The 21,193-nt window shown below is 53.1% G+C and overlaps 2 protein-coding genes across 3 annotated transcripts; both read left to right on the forward strand.

The window, feature by feature from the left end:
* The first annotated feature begins 12,144 nt into the window (after positions 1 to 12,144).
* On the forward strand, positions 12,145 to 15,180 carry LOC109574377 (carbonyl reductase [NADPH] 2). 2 transcript variants are annotated; one of them, XM_070773881.1, is made up of 9 exons: positions 12,145 to 12,264; positions 12,736 to 12,886; positions 13,392 to 13,489; positions 13,594 to 13,748; positions 13,839 to 13,881; positions 13,970 to 14,069; positions 14,191 to 14,255; positions 14,466 to 14,583; positions 14,680 to 15,180. In XM_070773881.1, the coding sequence occupies exons 2-9, from the start codon at positions 12,835 to 12,837 to the stop codon at positions 14,781 to 14,783; spliced, it is 735 nt and encodes a 244-aa protein (XP_070629982.1). In that variant the 5' UTR covers positions 12,145 to 12,264; positions 12,736 to 12,834; the 3' UTR covers positions 14,784 to 15,180. The 2 variants fall into 2 exon arrangements, with proteins under 2 accessions (XP_070629982.1, XP_019837933.1); XM_019982374.2 differs by having other exon boundaries at positions 12,171 to 12,264; positions 12,810 to 12,886.
* A 2,616-nt stretch (positions 15,181 to 17,796) lies between these two features.
* On the forward strand, positions 17,797 to 20,417 carry LOC109574365 (L-xylulose reductase). Its single transcript, XM_019982362.2, has 8 exons — positions 17,797 to 17,881; positions 17,925 to 18,022; positions 18,505 to 18,659; positions 18,777 to 18,819; positions 18,896 to 18,995; positions 19,103 to 19,167; positions 19,259 to 19,376; positions 19,496 to 20,417. The coding sequence occupies exons 1-8, from the start codon at positions 17,830 to 17,832 to the stop codon at positions 19,597 to 19,599; spliced, it is 735 nt and encodes a 244-aa protein (XP_019837921.1). The 5' UTR covers positions 17,797 to 17,829; the 3' UTR covers positions 19,600 to 20,417.
* The last annotated feature ends 776 nt before the right edge of the window (positions 20,418 to 21,193 follow it).

The raw sequence follows: 21,193 nt of genomic DNA on the forward strand, positions 1-21,193 counted from the left end.
ACAATGCATTGGTTCAAAATTGGGAAGAGAATATGACAAGGCTATATATGGTCACCCAGCTTATTTAAACTCTATCCAGAGTACATCATATGAAATGCTGGGCTGGATGAATCATAAGCTGGAATCAAGACTGCTGGAAGAAATGTCAACAACTTCAGATAGGCAGATGATACCACTCTAATGGCAGAAAGTGATGAGGAACTAAAGAGCCTCTTGATGAAAGTGAAAGAGAACAGTGAAAAAGCTTGCTTGAAACTCAACATTCAAAAAACTAAGATTATGGCATCCAGTTCCATCACTTCATGGCAAATAGGAGGGGGAAAGTGGAAGCAGTGACAGATTTTCTTTTTCTGGGCTCCAAAATCACTGTGGAAGTTGACTGCAGCCGTGAAATTAAAAGATTGCTTGCTCCTTGGAAGGAAACCTATGATTAACCTAGACAGCATATTAAAAAGCAGAGACATCACTTTGCCCACCAACTTTCATCTAGCCAAAGCCATGGTTTTTCTAGTAGTCATATATGGATGTGAGAATTGGACCATAAAGAAGGCTGAGTGCCAAAGAATTGATGCTTTTGAATTGTGGTGCTGGAGAAGACTCTTAAGAGTTTCTTGGACTGCAAGGAGATCAAACCAGTCAATCCTAAAAGAAATCAACCCTGAATATTCATTGCAAGGACTGATGCTGAAGCTTTAATACTTTGACCACCTGGTGCAAAGAACCGACTCATTGGAAAAGACCCTGATGCTGGGAAAGATTGAGGGCAAAAGGTGAAGGGGTGGCAGAGGATGAGAGAGTTAGACAGCCTCACTGACTCCATGGACAAGAATTTGAGCAAACTCTGGGCGATAGTGGAGGACAGAGGAACCTGGCATGCTGCCGTCCACTGAGTCACAAAGCGTTGGAGATGACTTAGTGTCTGAACAACCACAATAACAAAGTCAAAGAAACGGATTCAACACGGAGTCAAAATTGGCTCTAACAGAAGTTGGACAAACAGGAAAGTGTTGAGTCAGGGTGACTCTGTTCTACCTGAGGGCTGGGTTCCAAATCTCATCCCAAGCTGTCACTTCCATCTAATTTCACAGATTCATGCTGGGCACCAGGTTCGCCCCACTGCACACCCCATATCTAATCTCTGCGCCAAAGGCTGGCTGCCAAGCCTGCACCAGAGCCAAGCAGCAGACCTTCTTCCCTTGCACTTGAGTTAGCACTCTGGTTTCACCTATCCCTGAGGCCACTTTCCCTTTCATTCATTGAATATATTTATAATAGCTACTTTAAAGTCTTTCTTGGTAAAGCCAGATCCGTTTTTAATTGGTTGCTTCCCCCCGCCCCAACTTTGAGTAACATTTTCCCATTTCTTTTCATGGCTAGACAATTTTCATTGTATATGGGATATTGTGGATGACATGCCAGAGAGAGTCTGGATTTTGTTATTTTCCACTGAAGTGTTCATGTTTGTTCTGGTAGATAGTTTAATTACTGAGCAGTCACTTTGTACTTCTCTGGGCTTGGTTATGTGCTTCATTGGGATAATCTGTAGAAATTCTATGGCGTTCCCAAGGGCCTCTAACTTAGTGGGATTCAGCCTCCAAATTCTTGTCTCCTCTGTGCATTTTATCAAGGTCTCAGGGATTGGGACTGGAGCAAGTTTACCTCAACTGGTCCTGAATCATAAGGATCCAGGACCTCATGGAGATATCACTTTGCCCACTAACTTTCATCTAGCCAAAGCCATGGTTTTTCTAGCAGTCAGCTGGATGTGTAGAGAGTGGACTAGTTGTTAATGAGCTGCGTTCACTCTGGTGGGGCCACAACTCCTGGGCCTCCGGCCCTGTGTCACCCCTAGCAGCTCCATTCTGCCCTTAATCTCTCTTGGGTCATCTCTCCCTGCATACACAGCTCAGTCCTCAGCTATTGACTCAAGGAACTGGCACAGACCTTTGGGCATGGCCTCCTCTCTACTGCTGTGCCTTGAAGATTTCAGCCCCTCGAGCCCTGATCTGCTTCCTCTGTTCAGCAGGACCATGCATTCTGTTTGGACTCCAGTTCCCCATCCCTCAGGGCAAGCATCATCTGAGCTACAGCATCTGAGGGTCTCATCTCAGGGATTCCACCTTCCAGAGCTGGAAGTCTTGTGCTGCTTGTTATCTGTTCCCTGGGAATAACTACTGGACCTCTGATGTCAAGATTCATGGTTATTTACAGCAGGAAGGCTAGTCTGGGTGCGAGTTACAATATCCCCGCTGGAAGCAGATGTCTGCACGTATTTTTAGTTTATAGTGAGGAGAGTGTGTTGTACACCTCAGTCTGTTTTTTGACTTGTTCCCCAGCTCCCAGGGAGCAAGTTATAGCAGTTCCTGGGGAGCCAATTCCACGAGGAGGCACTAGCTGGTGGGAGGGTCTGGTGGAACCTGGGGAGGCAGAAATGCAGCCAATCTGGGCCGCTCCCCAGGAACATCATCGCCCTGAAGAAAGGGTCACCCTTTCCCCGTGTCTGGGAGAGGCCAGGGTGTGGAGGGAGCAGACAGAACTGCTGAGGACCGAGTGATCTGAACTGCCATTGGAGAAAACCCTCCTCCCTGGACTGGAGAGCTGGGTCTTCAGCTCCAGGCTCACAGTACTTGGGACCCTGTGCCTCCAGGCTGGGGTCAACTCCCCCGTGAGCCGCTGACTCCAGGAGAGTATGGGGCCTCTGTTCCCCATGGTGGGAAAAGGGGCCACGGGAAAACTGCTTGCTCACAGGAAACTTGACAATCCCTCCCTAGCTCTGTGGCTCTAGCCACTCAGGCCTAATCACCCTGGGAACAGCCAGGGTGGCTTTTCCCAGAGGTATCACCTTACTTCTGAAACTCTCCTCTCCCAGGAGTATACCCTACCAGGAAGAGCTTAGGAGAGCTCTTAGCAAGGTGAAGAAGAGCAGGGCCTCTCCCAGTCACACCCAGGCTATAATGCCATGATGTCATGGGCAGAAACCTCAGGCTCTTTCCCATCAGAGAAGCTTCTGCGGGTCCTAGGAATCCAGGAGCCTTTGGGGAGTGGAATTCCTGCACAATAACCCCAGCACCTAAGCCTCCCTCTCATTTCTTCAAAACCCTGGTACTGAGCTGGGAACAAGTCAGCTTCCTGGAGGGCAAAGCCCCCAGAGAAGGGTTGGAGCTTTCAGGAGATGGCTGATGTGGGGTAGAACAGGGGCACATCCTGAGAAAGACTGAGGCTTAGCAACCGTGAGTCTTCCCCCATCCCACCAGGGCTGGGCACGGCCCCTCCACCCCTCCCTGCACATTCCCGTACCCTCTGGCTGTCCCCTCTGCCCTAGCAACACAGGAAGGACTCATCCTTGGGCGTGAAGAAAAGAGTCACCAGCTGACATGGGAAGGACCAGAAAGACCACGGTCCAACAGTGACTTGATTGGAGGCGGCCACAAACACTGGCCTGAGCTCCACAAAGGAGGCCTTCAGGAAGCCCTTTCTGTGTGGTGTCTGTGGGCTTGCATGCCCCCCACCCCCAAGAGGGTGCTTGCAGTAGGAAAGGCTTGGCACTGAGCGCACAGACACTCCTAGAGGCAAGAGGCCCCTAGCTGGGCTCCTGGGGTGCCCTGAGCCCTGGATTCCACTCCTGGTGGTGAATAGCAGAGGCCTGCGCCCGGGATCTGACCTGGAGTGCTATGCCCCCTCAGGTCCTCTTCATCACGCCACTGGGACGAATGTGTGCTTGTGTGTGTGTTCACGTGTGCCTATGCCTATGTGTCCATGTGACTACACATGTGACTCCCTGCGTGTGTGCCCATGTGCTGCCTGAGTGCATGTGCTCACACTTGCATGTGCCATGGGTGCACACGGGAATCGTGAGAGGAACGATGACCGTCAGCCAGTGACCCAAACAGGTTTCCTCTCCCTCCCTTATGGTCACACTCAGCTGCACCAGCTTCTTGCTTCAACCAAGAAGGTTCCCTGCGCAGCCTCTTAACCTCCACTTAAAGGTCCATGCCCTGTGTCTCGGAGGCCACACTGTCAACAGTGCTCTCTTTAAAACAGTCCTATTGACAATAATAAAGCCACTTTCACCTGTCTTGGATGTGGGCCTAGCAGTGAAAGATTTCATCCCTATTATTGCCACTCATTTCCCTGTTCCTGCCTCTCCCCACCCACTCAACCGCGGGTTCCCTGTGCAGGCGGGAGTCATGGCCCGTGTTTTGTGTGGCTACCAGTGGGCTTCACAGATTGTTTTAGAATATGTCTTTCCCTTATTTGTTCACTCTGTAGACATGGGTTGGATGAACGCTTTCTTCCAGGTGTTGGGGAAGCGGTGGAGAAAGCACCCCTGCCTTCTGGGGGTTCAGGTGACTACTCCTGGGGAGAGCCATCCCAGGAGTGCGGGAGCCCAGAGGGCTGTCCCGCAAGGGAGCTGACATGTGAGCGGGGCCCAGAGCCAGAAGGCGAAGACAGGCCAGCAGAGAGGCTTGCAAGGCCACGCAGGGCAGGCACTGGGCAATGAGCGGAGCTGACCTGGCCTTTGGGAGCGAGACACAGGGACGCAGGCAGTCAAAAGGCTCCTCGTGTGGTAGAACCAGTGAGCCTGGTGCACCCCAGGTGAGCAGTGGAGGAGGAGGAAAGGTCTGGAGCAAGTGATGGCTTTGGGCTGAGCAGTGGGCAGTTCTGGGGCCACAGCTGTGGCTCTGGGTGGGGTCAGGTGGCGTAGAGGAGACACTGCAGCTCAGTGAGGAGTGACGGCTCAGCTTAAACAGCAAGAAGGCGCAGTACCTGGATGAGGCATGGGAAAGTCCCACTCACCCATGACCCTGGCTACAGCTGGGCGCTATTTGGGAGAAAGTCTTGATGTCCAGGTCCAGAGGGTCCAGTCCATCTCCCAGACGTGGAATTCTACGTGGCATCAAGCCCTGTCCAGCCTGGGCTGCAGGGTGGGGCCTAGCCTGCGGGCACTCCTTCCCTGGCACCCCCGTCATGTACCTCCTGCCCCTGTTCTGCTGGGTGCCCAGCTCTCCCTGAGGCCCCTGTGGCCATTCTGCCTGGACCCTGGCCTTTCTCAATGGGCACCCAAGGGCTGACCCTTTGAACCCTGGCCTTTCGTAGTGGGCACCCAAAAGCTGACCCTTTGAGGGGGCCCATTCCCCTCAGAGATCTCTTGTCCTGGACCCTGCCCAGCCCGGACATCAGCCCCACCCCTCCTCCCCTGCTCAAATATTCTGTATTTATGGTTCCAGTTTTTTGGTTTTAATAATTTCTTTATTTTTATTTTTGGTTATGCTGGGTCTTCGTTGCTGCATAAGCTTTCTCTAGTTGTGACGAGCAGGGGCTACTCTCTAGCTGCCGTGGCTTCTTTTGTTGCAAAGCACAGAGCTCTGTAGGGCTCTTCTCTGTAGGTCAGAGCTTATGGGGGCAAAAGCTGCCATCGTGTTGGGAGTGATGGAAATCCCAGGGGGGCAAGGGTCAAGGGGTAGCACTTAATAACAGAGTAGCCAATTTCACCAGCAGAAACAGGTTTATTCCAGGACAGCCAGAGGAACTGTGACTCAAGAAACCTCAAACTATGCGGAACCAGAGGCAAACCCAGAGAACAAGGGAGGGGAACTTGCTTTTATAGTGGAAGGAAGAGGCGCGAGGAGCTGGGGGGTAATAACCAGAGTCTCAGTTGGAGGAACTGGGAGACCACCGTATGGAGGCATCCCATTGGTTGGATTGGCTGGGCTGTCTGGGCGCAAAGACTTCTTCCTCCTGCTACTGCTGCTGCTAAGTCACTTCAGTCGTGTCTGACTCTGTGCGACCCCATAGACGTCAGCCCATCAGGCTCTCCTGCCCCTGGGATTCTCCAGGCAAGAACACTGGAGTGGGATGCCATTTCCTTCTCCAATGCATGAAAGTGAAAAAGTGAAAATGAAGTCGCTCAGTTGTGTCTGACTCTTAGCGACCCCATGGACTGCAGCCTACCAGGCTCCTCCATCCATGGGATTTTCCAGGCAAGAGTACTGGAGTGGGATGCCATTTCCTTCTCCAATGCATGAAAGTGAAAAAGTGAAAATGAAGTCGCTCAGTTGTGTCTGACTCTTAGCGACCCCATGGACTGCAGCCTACCAGGCTCCTCCATCCATGGGATTTTCCAGGCAAGAGTACTGGAGTGGGGTGCCATTGCCTTCTCCACTTCTTCCTCCTACTGGACAGTAAATAGAGGCAACTGTCCTTGCTGTTTGGGGTCATGGACGCGTGTGGGAGGCAGGAGAGCTCCCCTACAGGCCTACCCAGACTCCAGATGTGGCTGAGGTTCCCTTGATTCTGTTACCGAAAGTGTGGATTGGCTGCTCTCCACTCTAAAGCCAATAAAGAGGCAAAGTTGGTGGAAAAGAAAGTTTGCTTTCTTTAGGAGGCTGGCAGGCCTTGGGGTGAAGGCAGACACCTATCCACAGGTTGACTCATCTGCACTGACAATCAGTTGGCAAGAGTTTTTATAGGTGAAAGGAGGAGCTACATGCAGAAACAGCACAGTCAGCTCTGATAGTCATCTTGAAATTTGTCGTCTTAAGTACACTTAATCTTCAGTTCCAAGGTAGGTTTGTTCCCATTTCTTTGAGGCCAGCGCTTGGAACTGTGGCAGCTTATGTCATGACTACAGTCTGGTCATCATGTAGTTAACTTCTTTCACCTGGTGAACATTTTAATATCTATAAAACAGCTCAAAGGATAATGTTCAGAGTAATCTCTTAGCTCTTGAAGAGAAACTAAAGAAACTAAACTATGCTTAATGAGTAAACTATTACCATCTAGTCTCATTGGATTCTTTTCCTTTGTTTCTGCATTTTCTTACTTCTCTGATTAAACTTACTCTTTGGTTAAAGTTTTTCCACAGACAAGACAAGCTGAGGACATGGGGATGGGGCAAAGAGCATAGGGTCCCACTCCACTTCAGCTCCACTGACTTAATCCTCAACGACAACTTGGTCATACTTGCCACAATGGTGTGTGTGTGTATGAGTTGTTCAGTTGTGTCTGACTCTTTGTGACACCATGGACTGTAGCCCGCCAGACTCCTCTGTCCATGGAATTCTCCAGGCAGAAATACTGGAGTGGGTAGCCATTCCCTTCTCCAGGGGATCTTCCCAACCCAGGGATCAAACCCAGGTCTCCTGCATTGCAGGCAGATTCTTTACTCTCTGAGCCACCAGGGGAGCCATGCCACAATGGTAAGCAGACCCAAAGCAGTGATCAAAATGTTGTACCCTCAGAGATCTGACTCTAGCTGGCAGTGGAGAACAAAAGAATATGGGGCACAGGGTCTCCCTGGTGGTCCAGTGGTTAAGAATCTACCTAGCTATGCAGGGGATTTGGGTTCAATCCCTGGTTGGGGAACAAAAATCTCATGTGCCTTGGGGCAGCTAGGACCACTCGCTGCTACCACTGAGTCCATGTGCCCCAGCCAGAGTTCCCACATGGTGCAAGGAAGACCTCAGGTGCTGCAACACAGACTCAATGCAGTCAAGTAAAATAATTAATTTTTTTAAAAAAAGAATATGGAGCAGTGTAGAAGATATCTCTTCAAGAAAATCAGAGATACCAAGGGAACATTTCATGCAAAGATGGGCTCGATAAAGGACAGAAATGGTAGGGACCTAACAGAAGCAGAAGATATTAAGAACAGATGGCAAGAATACACAGAAGAACTGTACAAAAAAGGATCTTCACGACCAAGATAACCACGATGGTGTGATCACTCACCTAGAGTCAGACATCCTGGAATGTGAAGTCAAGTGGGCCTTAGGAAGCATCACGACAAACAAAGCTAGTGGAGGTGATGGAATTCCAGTTGAGCTATTTCAAATCCTGAAAGATGATGCTGTGAAAGTGCTACACTCAATATGCCAGCAAATTTGGAAAACTCAGCAGTGGCCACAGGACTGGAAAAGGTCAATTTTCATTCCAATCCCAAAGAAAGGCAATGCCAAAGAATGCTCAAACTACTGCACAATTGCACTCATCTCACATGCTAGTAAAGTAATGCTCAAAATTCTCCAAGCCAGGCTTCAGCAATACGTGAACTGTGAAATTCCAGGTGTTCAAGCTGGTTTTAGAAAAGGCAGAGGAACCAGAGATCAAATTGCCAACATCCACTGGATCATAGAAAAAGCAAGAGAGTTCCAGAAAAACATCTATTTCTGCTTTATTGACTGTGCCAAAGCCTTTGACTGTGTGAATCACAATAAACTGTGGCAAATTCTGAAAGAGATGGGAATACCAGACCACCTGAGAAACCTATATGCCTCTTGAGAAACCTATATGCAGGTCAGGAAGCAACAGTTAGAACTGGACATGGAACAACAGACTGGTTCCAAATAGGAAAAGGAGTACGTCAAGGCTGTATATTGTCACCCTGCTTATTTAACTTATATGCAGAGTACATCATGAGAAACGCTGGGCTGGAAGAAGCACAAGCTGGAATTGCCAGGAGAAATATCAATAACCTCAGATATGCAGATGACACCACCCTTATGGCAGAAAGTGAAGAGGAACTAAAAAGCCTCTGCATGAAAGTGAAAGAGGAGAGTGAAAAAGTTGGCTTAAAGCTCAACATTCAGAAAACGAAGATCATGGCATCTGGTCCCATCACTTCATGGGAAATAGATGGGGAAACAGTGGAAACAGTGTCAGATTTTATTTTTTTGGGCTCCAAAATCACAGCAGATGGTGATTGCAGCCATAAAATTAAAAGACGCTTACTCCTTGGAAGGAAAGTTATGACCAACCTAGATAGCATATTCAAAAGCAGAGCCATTACTTTGCCAACAAAGGTCCGTCTAGTCAAGGCTATGGTTTTTCCAGTGGTCATGTATGGATGTGAGAGTTGGACTGTGAAGAAAGCTGAGTGCTGAAGAATTGATGCTTTTGAACTGTGGTGTTGGAGAAGACTCTTGAGAGTCCCTTGGACTGCAAGGAGACCCAACCGGTCCATTCTAAAGGAGATCAGCCCTGGGTGTTCTTTGGAAGGACTGATGCTAAAGCTGAATCTCCAGTACTTTGGCCACCTCATGCGAAGAGTTGACTCATTGGAAAAGATTCTGATGCTGGGAGGGATTGGGGGCAGGAAGAGAAGGGGACGACAGAGGATGAGATGGCTGGATGGCATCACTGACTCGATGGACATGAGTTTGGGTAAACTCCGGGAGTTGGTAATGGACAGGGAGGCCTGGCGTGCTGCAATTCATGGGGTTGCAAGGAGTCGGACACGACTGAGCGACTGAACTGAACTGAACTGATGGTCATGTGACCATGTGACTAGTTGCAGAAAATTCAGTCGCTCAGTCATGTCGGACTCTTTGCTACCCCATGGACTGCAGTGCGCCAGGCTTCCCTGTCCATCATCAACTCTCAGAGCTTGCTCAAACTCATGTCCATCGAGTCAGTGATGCCATCCAAGCATCTCGTCCTCTGTCATACCCTTCTCCTCCTGCCTTCAATATTTCCCAGCATCAGGATCTCTTCCAGTGAGTCAGTTCTTCGCATCAGGTGGTCAAAGTATTGGAGCTTCAACATCAGTCCTTCCAATGAATATTCAGGACTAATTTTCTTTAGGATTGACTGGTTTGATCTCCTTGCAGTCCAAGTTGCAGAAAAGAGAACTATAATAATCTCATCCTCCTTTTGACACAAATACATTTGTTGTTGCTCTTCAGTTGCTCAGTCGTGTCCAACTCTTTGCAACCCCATGGACTGCAGCATGCCAGGCTTCCCTGTTCTTCACAAATACATTTGTGCACATATTAACCAATTTTTTTTTCTCTTCTCCCTCTCCCTCACTATCTAGCATAATATGTGTTAATAGTGGTTATCCTTCTAGGTCAACACTGAAGTTACAGAATATATAAGAGGGTGTGGCTCCATTGGAAGAGGAATGAATATCACCCAAAGATGGATAAAGGGACTTCGTCATCTTCTGGTCAGAGGGTAACACGTATTGTGTTGTGTGTCGTGTGTTGGTGGTTGCATTATGTCAGGCAGTCTTTGCTGTTAACTTTACTTGGAATTGAAGTTAGATGGACTGGGGTGGGTTTGTAGTGGTCAGTGTATATTGTGCAAGGTTGAACCTAGGGTCCCATAGTCCTTTCTCTGCACGGTTCCGAGCTGGTGTGGAACACGGGGGACATTCTGCCTGGGATTTGGGGGAAACAGAAGTGAAGCTACAGCAATCATGTTCTTTTTGCACCTGGAAGGGAGACGCAGTGATTAAAGTGGTGTCCTAGTGATGCCCGCTTCCGTCCTTCCATCCTGTGTCCACTTCCATCCTGTGATTAAAGTGGTGTCCTAGTGATGTCCGCTTCCATCTTTAACATCACCAGTGATGGGACCAATCAAAATGGTGCCAACTGGTGGGATGCTGTAAGGATGCTTCGTCATCATGGTGCTCACGACAGAGATACACAGCCTGCATGATTACAAGGAAACATTGGGCAAAGCCAAATTGAAGGACTTTCTAAAAATAACTGATCTATATTCTTCAAGAGTATCAAGGTCATAAAGATCAAGGAAAGACTAAGGAGTGTTCCAGAGTGAGGAAAACTAGAGACGGGACCTCCAAAGACAATATGTGAGCCTGAACTGGATGGTTTGGCCATGAAGAACTGGAATGGGGAGTCTCAGCTATGCCCGACAAGCAGGTTTTAGAGACCTATAGCTCACAGTTAGTACTAACCAATGGGACTCTGTGTGAGGCGGGTGCCCTCACCACAAACACAACACCAGTGTGCAGGGACTTCCCTAGTGGCCCAATGGTTAAGACTTCATCTTCCAACACAGGGGTTGTGAGTTCAATCCCTGGTCAGGGAGCTACAATCCCACATGCCTTGGAAGCACCCCCAAAACCCCAAAACAGAGAGCGGAAGCAATATTGTAGTTAATTCAATAAAGACTTTAAAAAATGGTCTCCATCAAAAAATAATCTTAAAAAAACAACGATGGACACGAAGAAACTTGGGGGTGATGGATATGTTCATGACCTTGATTGTGGTGATGGTTTCCAGGTGTTTTGTGCAAACTCATTAAACTGTATACATTAAATTAGGTACTCTTGTATATATCAATTAAACCTTTATAAAGCTTTATGTTCTTTAGAAACATAAAGAACATCATTGGGACAACTTATGAAAGCTGAATGAGGGCTGAGGACATGTGTGGGAACACATGGTGTTATTCTCCTGACTCTGATGGTTATGTTTTATATTTGTTGTGGTGGTGTGTGTTGAGATTTTGTTGTATTTATTGTGTGTTTTTGTGGTTGTATAGGACAATGTCTTTGTTCAAAGGAAACAGACACTAAGCTGTCTGGGGGTGATAGAATGCTAGTTTTGCAAATTTCTCTCAAATGGTTCAAGGAGAAAAGTTCCCGCTATCCTTGCAACTGAATTACTTCAAAATAAATATTGTCTTTAGCATTTGAAAATGTGTCTAGAGTGTAGTGATGGCCTTGGTTGAGTGGGGCAGATGCTGCTGGGGTTTTGTTTGGGGTGGGAATTGATGGAGGTAGGGAGACTTTTTAAGCTATGGACCTTTGGGAGAACACTTCCCAGAAGGACCTCTGAGAGTAGATCAGGCAGGCAGTGCGGGCGGGGCGGGGCGGGGGTCGGGGTAGGGCTGGAATATGCCACAGCCAGTGGATGTTCCTTTTCATCAGGCCACCTGGAGGTTAGCTCCCAGGACTCCGGAACGGGCTGGGAGCAGGTGTGCTCTGTCCTGTGGTCTGGTCCCGTGAAGAAACCTTCTAGTCACACTGTATATGAGGACTCAGCCTTCTGTTGCTCAGGGCATCCCCTGTTGCGTATTCTGGGCCAGCTCACTCATGCACAGAATTGATTGTCAGTTTTCCACTTCCACAGTCTGCATCCTGAGTCTCTTTTAAGAATGTTTCTCTAGCTTTGCATAGCAGCAGTACCATAGCCAATGAGATTTATCCAGTGTGCGATTATTGCTCATTTGAAAAAGAAAAAAAAAAAAAGACTGGCCGGGGTGATCCAGGGGTTAAGACTTTCACTGCCAGGGCCCAGATTCAGTGCCTGGTCTGGGAACGAAGATTTTTCAAGCAAGGCCAAAAAAAAAAAAAGAATGAGTTTCTGACAAGTGTGAGGGAAGAAAGCCAGGTTGGATGTGTTACCTGAGTCCCTGGCAGGGCAGGGACTGCCTTCTTTTTAGTCACTGATGAATTCACAGGATCAGAAGAGCAAGCCCATCTGGGCCTCCAGGAGTCAGGGAGATCTCAGAGAGGTGAGATGGGTTTAATGGCAGGATCCCTGAATGAGAGTGGGGTATAGGTGGCCGGGGCCCACAGGCATGTCTGAGAAGTGAGAGTCTGAGGCTGGCAAGGGGCAGGTGAAGATGCCCGAGGCCAAAGTGGCCCCCAGACTGGGGCACGGTGTGATCCAGGTCGGCAGGTGCAGGGGGCCAGCCTGAAGCATTGTGTTTCTTGGCTGTCACTCCAGCCCACCAGACTCAGGGCTCGCAGGAACCAGCTTCAGGCCATCTGCTTCTGGCCAGCCAGGGACATGTTCCACACTCCAGGGTTCATTTCTAGCTTGTTATTTCTAGTTTGTTTTCCAACCCAGGACAGAGCTTATGGCTGGCCCCTTTGGATTGTGGGTAAGGAAAGTGATCCCTTCCAGACCTGGCCAGAGAAGGGGAAATTAGGGACACCCAGCGGAGCCAGGCATCAGCACAGCTTCTGTCTCTGGTTTACAGAAACCTGCCTTCCTGGCAAACTGCCCATCCTGCCCCAGCCCCGGCCTATAAAATCCCCATACCCTCATTTCCAGTTGAACAGTGACTTGGAGCAGCACCATGCAGCTGAATTTCAGTGGCCTTCGAGCCCTGGTGACAGGAGCAGGAAAAGGTAGGTATGAGCCGGGCAGGTGGGGATGTGAGAGGAGCTGAGGTTAGAAAACAAAATGAGCAGACCCAGAGCCTAGTGCTGGAGCCTGCACATTCCCTCTGTGCCTGTCACAGCCTGCCCTGCCGGCAAGTGCCTCCGACTCCAGCCACCGAACCAGCCAAAGTGGGCCTGCACTGCTCCCTACCATCCAGCAGGCCCCACTGGGACAGGACACTAGCCTCTCCCTGGCCAATGCAAGAGCCCTCCTGAGAGGACGGCCCTCAGACTCAGTCTGAGCAGATGGGGGCGCATCTAGCCAAGGCCTCTTCCATGGGCCCAGCAAGAAGGGGCTGCCCTCTGGGCCTCCCTTGGCTGGATCCTGGTTGTCCAGATCCCTGCCTCCTGCCACCTCCTGGGCCAACACCCCTCTGGCCAGCACCCTCTCATCACGCTTTCCTGAGCAGCATATCTGCAGCCACCACCGCAGACTTGTTGGTCCATCTTCCTGCCTGGTGAACCCCTGTAGGTATTGGACGGGACACGGTGAAGGCCCTTTATGCCTCAGGAGCCAGAGTGGTGGCCGTGAGCCGCACCAACGCTGACCTGGTCAGCCTCTCCAAGGAGGTGAGGTGTACGGGCCTAGTGTGACCCGGGGCCATGACCCTTGGGGATGCCTCATGAGCCTGCCAGGAGCACCCCTTTGGTCACCGGCCAATGCCTCCCCACAGTGCCCCGGGATAGAGCCTGTGTGCGTGGACCTGGGTGACTGGAAGGCCACGGAGAAGGCTCTGGGCGGTGTAGGCCCCGTGGACTTGCTGGTGAACAATGCCGCCGTGGCACTGATGAGGCCCTTCTTGGAGGTCACCAAGGAGGACTTTGACAGGTGAGGAGGAGGGAAGGAAGCCGACGGGAGGGAGCTGTCCAGGATGTGTCTCGGGCGTGACCACAGCCTAACTGCCTGCCGGCTCCCCAGGTCCTTCAGTGTGAACCTGCGCTCTGCGTTCCAGGTGTCCCAGGTGAGGTGGTGGGAGGCTGTGGCTCAGCACTGACGTGGCCCAGGTCGGGGTGCGGTGGGCTCAGGCCGTCCCCTGTCTTGGCTTCCAGATCGTGGCCCGGGGCATGATCAACCGTGGAGTGCCTGGCTCCATTGTCAATGTCTCCAGCATGGTGGCCCATGTCACCTTCCCCAACCTAGCTGCCTACAGTGAGTCCCTCTAGCCAGTCTTGAGCCCCTATTCCGGGCAGGAGCAGTTGGGCTCCGGGCTGGGCGTCATGCAAAGCCTGCTGAAGCCTTAAGGATCCTCAGTGCTGCCTTCTCCTCACAGGCACCACCAAGGGTGCAATGACCATGCTGACCAAATCCATGGCCATGGAGCTGGGACCATACAAGGTAGGCATGGGGGCCCTGGGGTGCCAGGGGCCCAGGCCTAAGAAGGCACGCAGGGTAGGGGTCAGGTGGGTGGTGGTGGGCAAGGTTGGGGCCTGGGGATCAGAACGGGGGTAGGGGGCTTCAAGGAGTGAGTGAGCAAGCTCAGGGGGGGCCGTGAGGGCGGGGTTCCTACACCGTCTGAGGCCGCCCCTCTGGCCCCTCCGACCCCAGATCCGGGTGAACTCCGTGAATCCAACGGTGGTGCTGACAGCCATGGGCCAAAAAGTCTCGGCTGACCCTGAGTTCTCCCAGAAGCTGAAGGAGCGCCACCCGCTGAGGAAGTTTGCAGGTCAGGGGGGCTTCCCGGAGTGGCGGACGTGGCTGGGGCGGCTGGGCAGAGCCAGCCGGGCCGAGCCGCGCTGACCCCGCCCGCCACCCGCTGTAGAGGTGGAAGACGTGGTCAACAGCATCCTCTTCCTGCTCAGCGACCGCAGCGCCTCCACCAGCGGGTCAGGTATCCTGGTGGACGCCGGGTACCTGGCCTCCTAGAGCGCCACGCTCTGGGCGCCAGCGGGATGGTGCGCGGCCGAGCCTGGCCCCGCCTCCACGCCCCGCCGCCTCGCCCTCAGGCCTCCAGGGCCACCAGGCGAAGGCTTCTCCACGCCCTAGGCCACGCCCCCGACGCCATCCACGCCCACGCCCAGACAACCATCTGCAGGCTCCCGCCCCCGGCTTGGTCCCACCTCCACGATGCATTTCGCCAGCGCCCCACCAGCCTGCAGACCCATACCTAGCCCACCCTGCCCACCCCCGAACCAGACCACATTCCTCCACATCCACACCCAGTGTGTGGATGCCAGGAGACCCAGTCCCTGTCGATCCCACCCACTCTGTGGTCCAATGTGCTAGGGTGGATTTGCCTAAATAAAAAGAAGTTCTGAAACAAGTAGCCTTGTCAGGGCTCTGGATGAGCTTGCCCCAAGGGCAGAGAGGGGAGAATCAGGGACTGAGCCGCAGGAAATCTTAAAAGAGGTAGAGAGGGGGCAGATCCAAAGCCAAAGGAATTCCACAGCTGACCCGCGACTTTGATCTGAATGGCTGTGTTTCCTTGTCTTTGCTGTCCATGGCCCTACTACACCCAGCCTTCTCTGTGCAGAGGGCAGCCTGCACCCAACTTTCCTTCCCTGTGGTTCTGGCTCTGACCTTCAGCCCAGCATCCCCTGCTCTGACTACCTTTGGCTGGAGAAGGAAGAGGGTCTAAGGAACTGCAGGGAGATGCTCTGGACCATCCCTAGGGAAGATGGGCCTGAGCTCTCAGCCCTGATGTGAAGGAGGTAGGGGGCTGGTGCTGGACTATTATAGTTTCTCCAACCATGAGAAACCCAGTTTCATCTTGGGGCACACCTTCCCCCACAAGACTATCCATGAAGAGGGCAGCCCCAGGTGGGGCAGTGTCCAGAGCTGCTGCCCTGCCTACTGTTCCTGGCCTGACCCCGGACACAAGAGCCCTGCACCTGGGGCAGCTAGAGGGTCTCCCGGGCCCTGCTGGGATTCAGTTGTGCTTGCCCTGGTCAGCTTCCTGTAGGACCCATGGCATCTGAGTGTGTGATGAGGGCCTGAGGTGGTCAGTCAGCTGGCCTGGTGCAGTGTACAACCCTGGGCAAGGAGGCAAGAGACAAAGGGCTGGGGTGGGGCCGTCCAGGCAATGGTAGTTCTGGGTTGAGAGAACAAAGGGCATTTCTGCTCAGCCTCAGGGCTTCCAGAGCAAGGTCTGTGCCAAAACTGATCTGGATCGGTGCAACTGGCCCACTCTGGGAGTTGCTGATGGACAGGAAAGCTTGGCATGCTGCAGTCCATGGGGTCGCAAAGAGTCGGACACAGCTGAGCTGAACTGAACTGGCCCACAGAGGATCACGGGACAAAGAAAGGATTTGGACACCATTCTGGGGGGGCCAGGAAAAGCCAGTGAAGGGATCTGAGCTGACGTGCCTCTCAGGAAGGACAGGCTGGGGACTGTCCCCCCCCCCCGCCCCTCCCTGCCTCTTGGCTTCTGGCAGGCAGATGGCAGGGTCCAAGGTTAGGAGCAGAAGGCAGGGTTAGGTGGGAGCCCAGAGGGGATGGGCAGTACCACATGACCAGGTCTGGTAGGGAGAACTCACTTGGTGATCCTCCAGGGGCTTCTCAAATCTGTGCCTCCTGCTGACCCCAGGCCACCGTCTCCTCCAGACAATCCACCTCTCTGGGCCCAAAGCCACATGACCCAGGGGCCCTGCAGTCACCAATTGCTTACATAATCCTGGCCAAAGAAGGCCTTCAGGGCAGGTTCTAGGCTTTCCCACCATGATCCACAGAACAAAGTAGCTTTAACAGTGGAACCAGTGCATGCATGGACATATGAGCACACATATATCTCTAACTGACCCTAAAGCTCCAGGAAGCAATGCTTGCCCTTGCGGGCCACAGGTACCCTGATGACCCCAAGCCTAGCCTATGCCAACCTATCCTAGTTTTTGAAGTACTAGTGACCTTCTGCGGGTGGGTCGGACGAGTTAGCGTCTCAACACCCTTTGCAGCTAAAGTGCACCTTTGCTGTCCTTGGGCTCTACTTCAGGCTTATCCGTTCAGTTCAGTCACTCAGTCGTGTCCAACTTTTTGTGACCCCGTAGACTGCACCATCCGAGGCTTCCCTATCCAGCACTGAATCCCGGAGATTGCTCAAGCTCATGTCCATCAAGTCGGTGATGCCATCCAACCGTCTGTCGTCCCCTTCTCCTCCTGCCTTTAATCTTTCCCAGCATCAGGGTCTTTTCCAAGGAGTCAGTTCTTCGCATCATTTCTTCTTCAGGCTTACAGGTTTGTCCAAACCCTTTCGCTCAAAGCACTACAAGTGAGCTTGCATGAGCTGCTCCCAGGTCTGGGAGAGGGGATCATGTGATCCTTTTAGCCAGACTTTTATTCTCAGAAACAAAAAAAGGGTTAGCACTGAGTTCTCTTTCACGAGGTACCTTCTCTCCGATAAAGTGAAGAAGTGAAGTCGCTCAGTCGTGTCCGACTCTTTGCGACCCCATGGACTATAGCCTACCAGGCTTCTCCGTCCATGGGATCCTCCAGGCAAGAATACTGGAGTCGGTTGCCATTTCCTTCTCCAGAAGATCTTCCCGATCCAGGGATTGAACCCGGGTCTCCCGCATCATAGGCAGACGCTTTACCGTCTGAGTCACCAGGGAAGTCTAATACCTTCTTTCCGGTATTAATTACCACATCTGATTTTATTTATTTATTTATTTTTGTAATAACCTACTTGGGAAGGGAAAAAAGTATGCGGGGCCCGCTAACCTTATTTTCCCTCCGGTTGAAGTGCCTCTGAGAAGGCAATCTGATTGATAAACTGCCCCAGGATCGGCGAGGACTCTATGTGCCTCACCTCGGCCGCGCCCACTCCTTTTCGGCCAATCGCCCCCGCGGGGAGACCACTATTTGAATATCCCCGCCCGCGGCGGGACACCACCCTGCGATTGGCCCGCCGCGCCCCGACCCGCGCCCTTCTAAACCCAGGAGCGCCGCTCAAGATTCGCAGTGTGGCCACCGGAACATCATGGATTTGAGACTCGCGGGGCGCCGGGCGCTCGTCACCGGGGCGGGCAAAGGTGGCCGGGGATGGGTACCCTCACTCATCCGCGCTCCTCGCAGGCATCGGTCGCAGTATTGTCAAGGCGCTACACGCGGCTGGCGCCCGAGTGGTGGCCGTGAGCCGGACCCAGGCCGACCTGGACAGCCTGGTCCGCGAGGTAGGCGCCGCCCTGTCCCAGCCCAGAGGGCTGCAGAGGGGAGCTGAGGGCGGCCCATCAGGGACACACGGGAGCTGGGCGCTGGGGCTCACCAAGGACTCTTAGCACCCCCGCCCCTCGCCGGACGCGCGGAAGAACGGCGACTCCCCCTGGACTTAGGAGGAGGCAGAAATGGCTGCTTTGCTGGGCCAGAGGCGCTCTGGTGCTGGGAGGAAGTAGACTGGCTGGAGGCGGGGCTAGATCCCTGATCCTGAAGCCCCGAGTTGAGTTGCCCAAAGGCCAAGTTAACTGTCTCCCGACAGCACCCTGGGAGCCCCAAGAAGGCGACTGGTTCCCCTGAGACCCCTAAGCCCCTACCCCTGGGAGACTGAAAGGTCACGAAAACACAGTCCCTCTCCCTTGAATGGGAGAGGCCCAGCTGTAGCCTCTCCGGGGCATGGAGTCTCTGGTCGATGTGCCCCCTTACCACATAATATACACAGTGCCCCGGGGTAGAGACCGTGTGCGTGGACCTAGCTGACTGGGAGGCCACGGAGCAGGCGCTGGGAGGTGTTGGCCCTGTGGACCTGCTGGTGAACAATGCAGCTGTGGCGTTTCTACAGCCCTTCCTGGAGGTCACCAAGGAGGCATATGACATGTAAGCCGGGGGTGGGGTGGGGTGGGGTGGGGTGGGGTGGAGGAGCGCCCCTGGGGAAGGGCTGTCTCCTGCTGCAGGGCCTCAGTCCCTGACCGGGGTCTGTCCATGTGCCTCCAGGTCTTTCAATGTGAACCTTCGGGCGGTCATCCAGGTGTCGCAGGTGCGCTGGCTTCAGGGCAGGAGTGGGGGTTGCTGGGTGATGCCAGCCCTGCCTCATCCTTCTTCTGCCATTTCAGATTGTGGCCCGAGGCCTGATAGCTCGGGGAGCCCCAGGGGTCATCGTGAATGTTTCTAGCCAGGCCTCCCAACGGGGACTGACTAACCACAGTGTCTACTGTGAGTGAGCCCGGGCTGTGCCCTGCCCCCACTCCCACCCCCCCCCCCCCGCAACCCCCCATCTGAGCAGGCAGCTCAGGCTCCACACGTGCCGTCCCTCCTCACAGGCTCCACTAAGGGTGCCTTGGACACACTGACCAAAGTGATGGCTGTGGAGCTCGGGCCACACAAGGTGAGCCCCAGTGGGACGCCTCCCATCGCCCAGTCCCTGTGCTCAGAGAGCCTCAGCCCACCGAGTTGACCCCCTGCCTGTGCCAGTGCAGATCCGTGTGAATGCAGTCAACCCCACGGTGGTGATGACACCCATGGGCCAGGCCGCCTGGAGTGACCCTCAGAAGGCCAAGGCCATGCTGGACCGCATCCCCCTTGGCAGGTTTGCCGGTGAGTTGGCCGGGAGCCCGGCTGGGAGTCACGCCAGTGGCCTGCTCAGGTGAGGGGTGGGAGGAAGGGACGAAGGGCAGCTCCTTTCGTGCACGTCCTGAACCGCACCTTGCCCGCAGAGGTGGAGAACGTGGTGGACACCATCCTCTTCCTGCTCAGTGACCGCAGCAGCATGACCACAGGCTCCACTGTGCCAGTGGATGGGGGCTTCCTGGCTGCCTAAGCCCCCCCTCCATCCCCACACACCCCTGTTCCATGCTGAACCCACCTTTACCCCCATCCCCCTTCCCCATCTCTTCAGGAAACATGATTGTTCTGTCCAGCCTGCACACTCACACTTAGGCTGCAGTCATGTGGCCGGAAGATGCAAAGCTCAGAGCTGGGCATGGGGACGAGTCCCAGGTAGAGACACCTTTTCAGCTCTCATCCTGGGCCAGTGGCAGCCTGGCTCTCCTGCCAGAGATTTTCGGGCCTGGCTAAGTCCCTGGCAGACATGTAGGACCTTCCAGAAGGCCAGCTTCTAAGGAGGGTAGTGAATTTGACCAAGGATGGCCTTCGGCCCTGTCCGGAGGCCTCTAGGGTGGAAGCGGTGGTGTTTTTAACGTGAATGTTCATTGGTATTCCTTAAGTCAGCGCAGAAAACAAAAGTGAGCCCTGAGCAGGCTGCGTGCTGGAGCTTCACTGCTTTGTTCACGGTTGAATGACTTCTTTGCCGAATCAGGTGGTGGTTTTCAGTTACTGAGAGAATATTCCCTCAGCATTGTGAGTCCTTCACCATGTACAGGGCATAGTCCATCGCAAGATCCAGCTGTAGAATTTGCCAGCTTCCATGGTGACATATTCCCTCCTGTTTGATGTCCTTGAGGTGGAGCTGGCACAGAGATGTCTGTCCTCCACTTTTCCATGCTGTCCTCACCACACAGACACAAAAGGCTTACACCCAAAAGCACAGATAATAGTACCTGTACAAAAATGTTTAGGAAGTGATGGGTTTTGAGTATTTGTTAATTTCATTTTAAAATACAACTGATTTCAAGTTTATGTAATTCTTAACAGTGGTTACTTAATAACTCACTAGCAGAATTCCTGAAATCCAGTTGTCCACCCTCTGCACACCACTGCGGGGGAGCTGAGTGTCACTTAGCTTCATGTCACAGATCTGCCCAGAGTGGTTCCTTGCAGGCCCCAGGGGTGAAGTCCTAGTGACAGGCCGGGCCGCCCCTCACCTCCCGCCGTGTCTGCCCAGCAAACCCAAACTGTTGACCCGTCTGCCACCCCTCCTGTCCTCTCCACACCTCCACAGCTGCACAACGCCCTCCCTCTGGATGGTGTGTCTTCGTGAACACTCAGTTGAGTGACCCCTGGCCTTGGCCTGGGCTCCACAGGGCCCCCTAGGGCCTGACTGCAGACTGTACTACGCCACCCCTGGGAGCTGCTGAGGGGTGCTGTGCCCTCCCAGAGGCCTGAGGTCAGCACAGGAGGGGCTTGCTTTATCCAGAAGGGGCCAAGCACACTCACTCCCACTTTGATCTGGGTCCCTCCTATGGAGACTGAGAGGGCTCAACTGGCCTTGGGCTGGGGGGCGGGGAGTGTCAAGCGTACCTGCTCTGTACCCTTGGTTGGCAGGGGTTGGGGGCCTAGGACCCCCAGGGTGGAGGAGTAGGCAGGGAGAGACCCGGGCAGGGCAGGTAGTGAGTCGAGAACAGGAGATGATGAAGGTTTATTGTATAAAATAAGAAGGGGCTGCCCTATCATGGGGCACAAGGACAGAACCCACCCCCCCCAAAGTCTCCCATCTGGGAAGCCCATCCTGGGGC

This window comes from Bos indicus, chromosome 19 (assembly GCF_029378745.1).
Source record: "Bos indicus isolate NIAB-ARS_2022 breed Sahiwal x Tharparkar chromosome 19, NIAB-ARS_B.indTharparkar_mat_pri_1.0, whole genome shotgun sequence".
Taxonomy (NCBI): Eukaryota; Metazoa; Chordata; class Mammalia; order Artiodactyla; family Bovidae; genus Bos; species Bos indicus.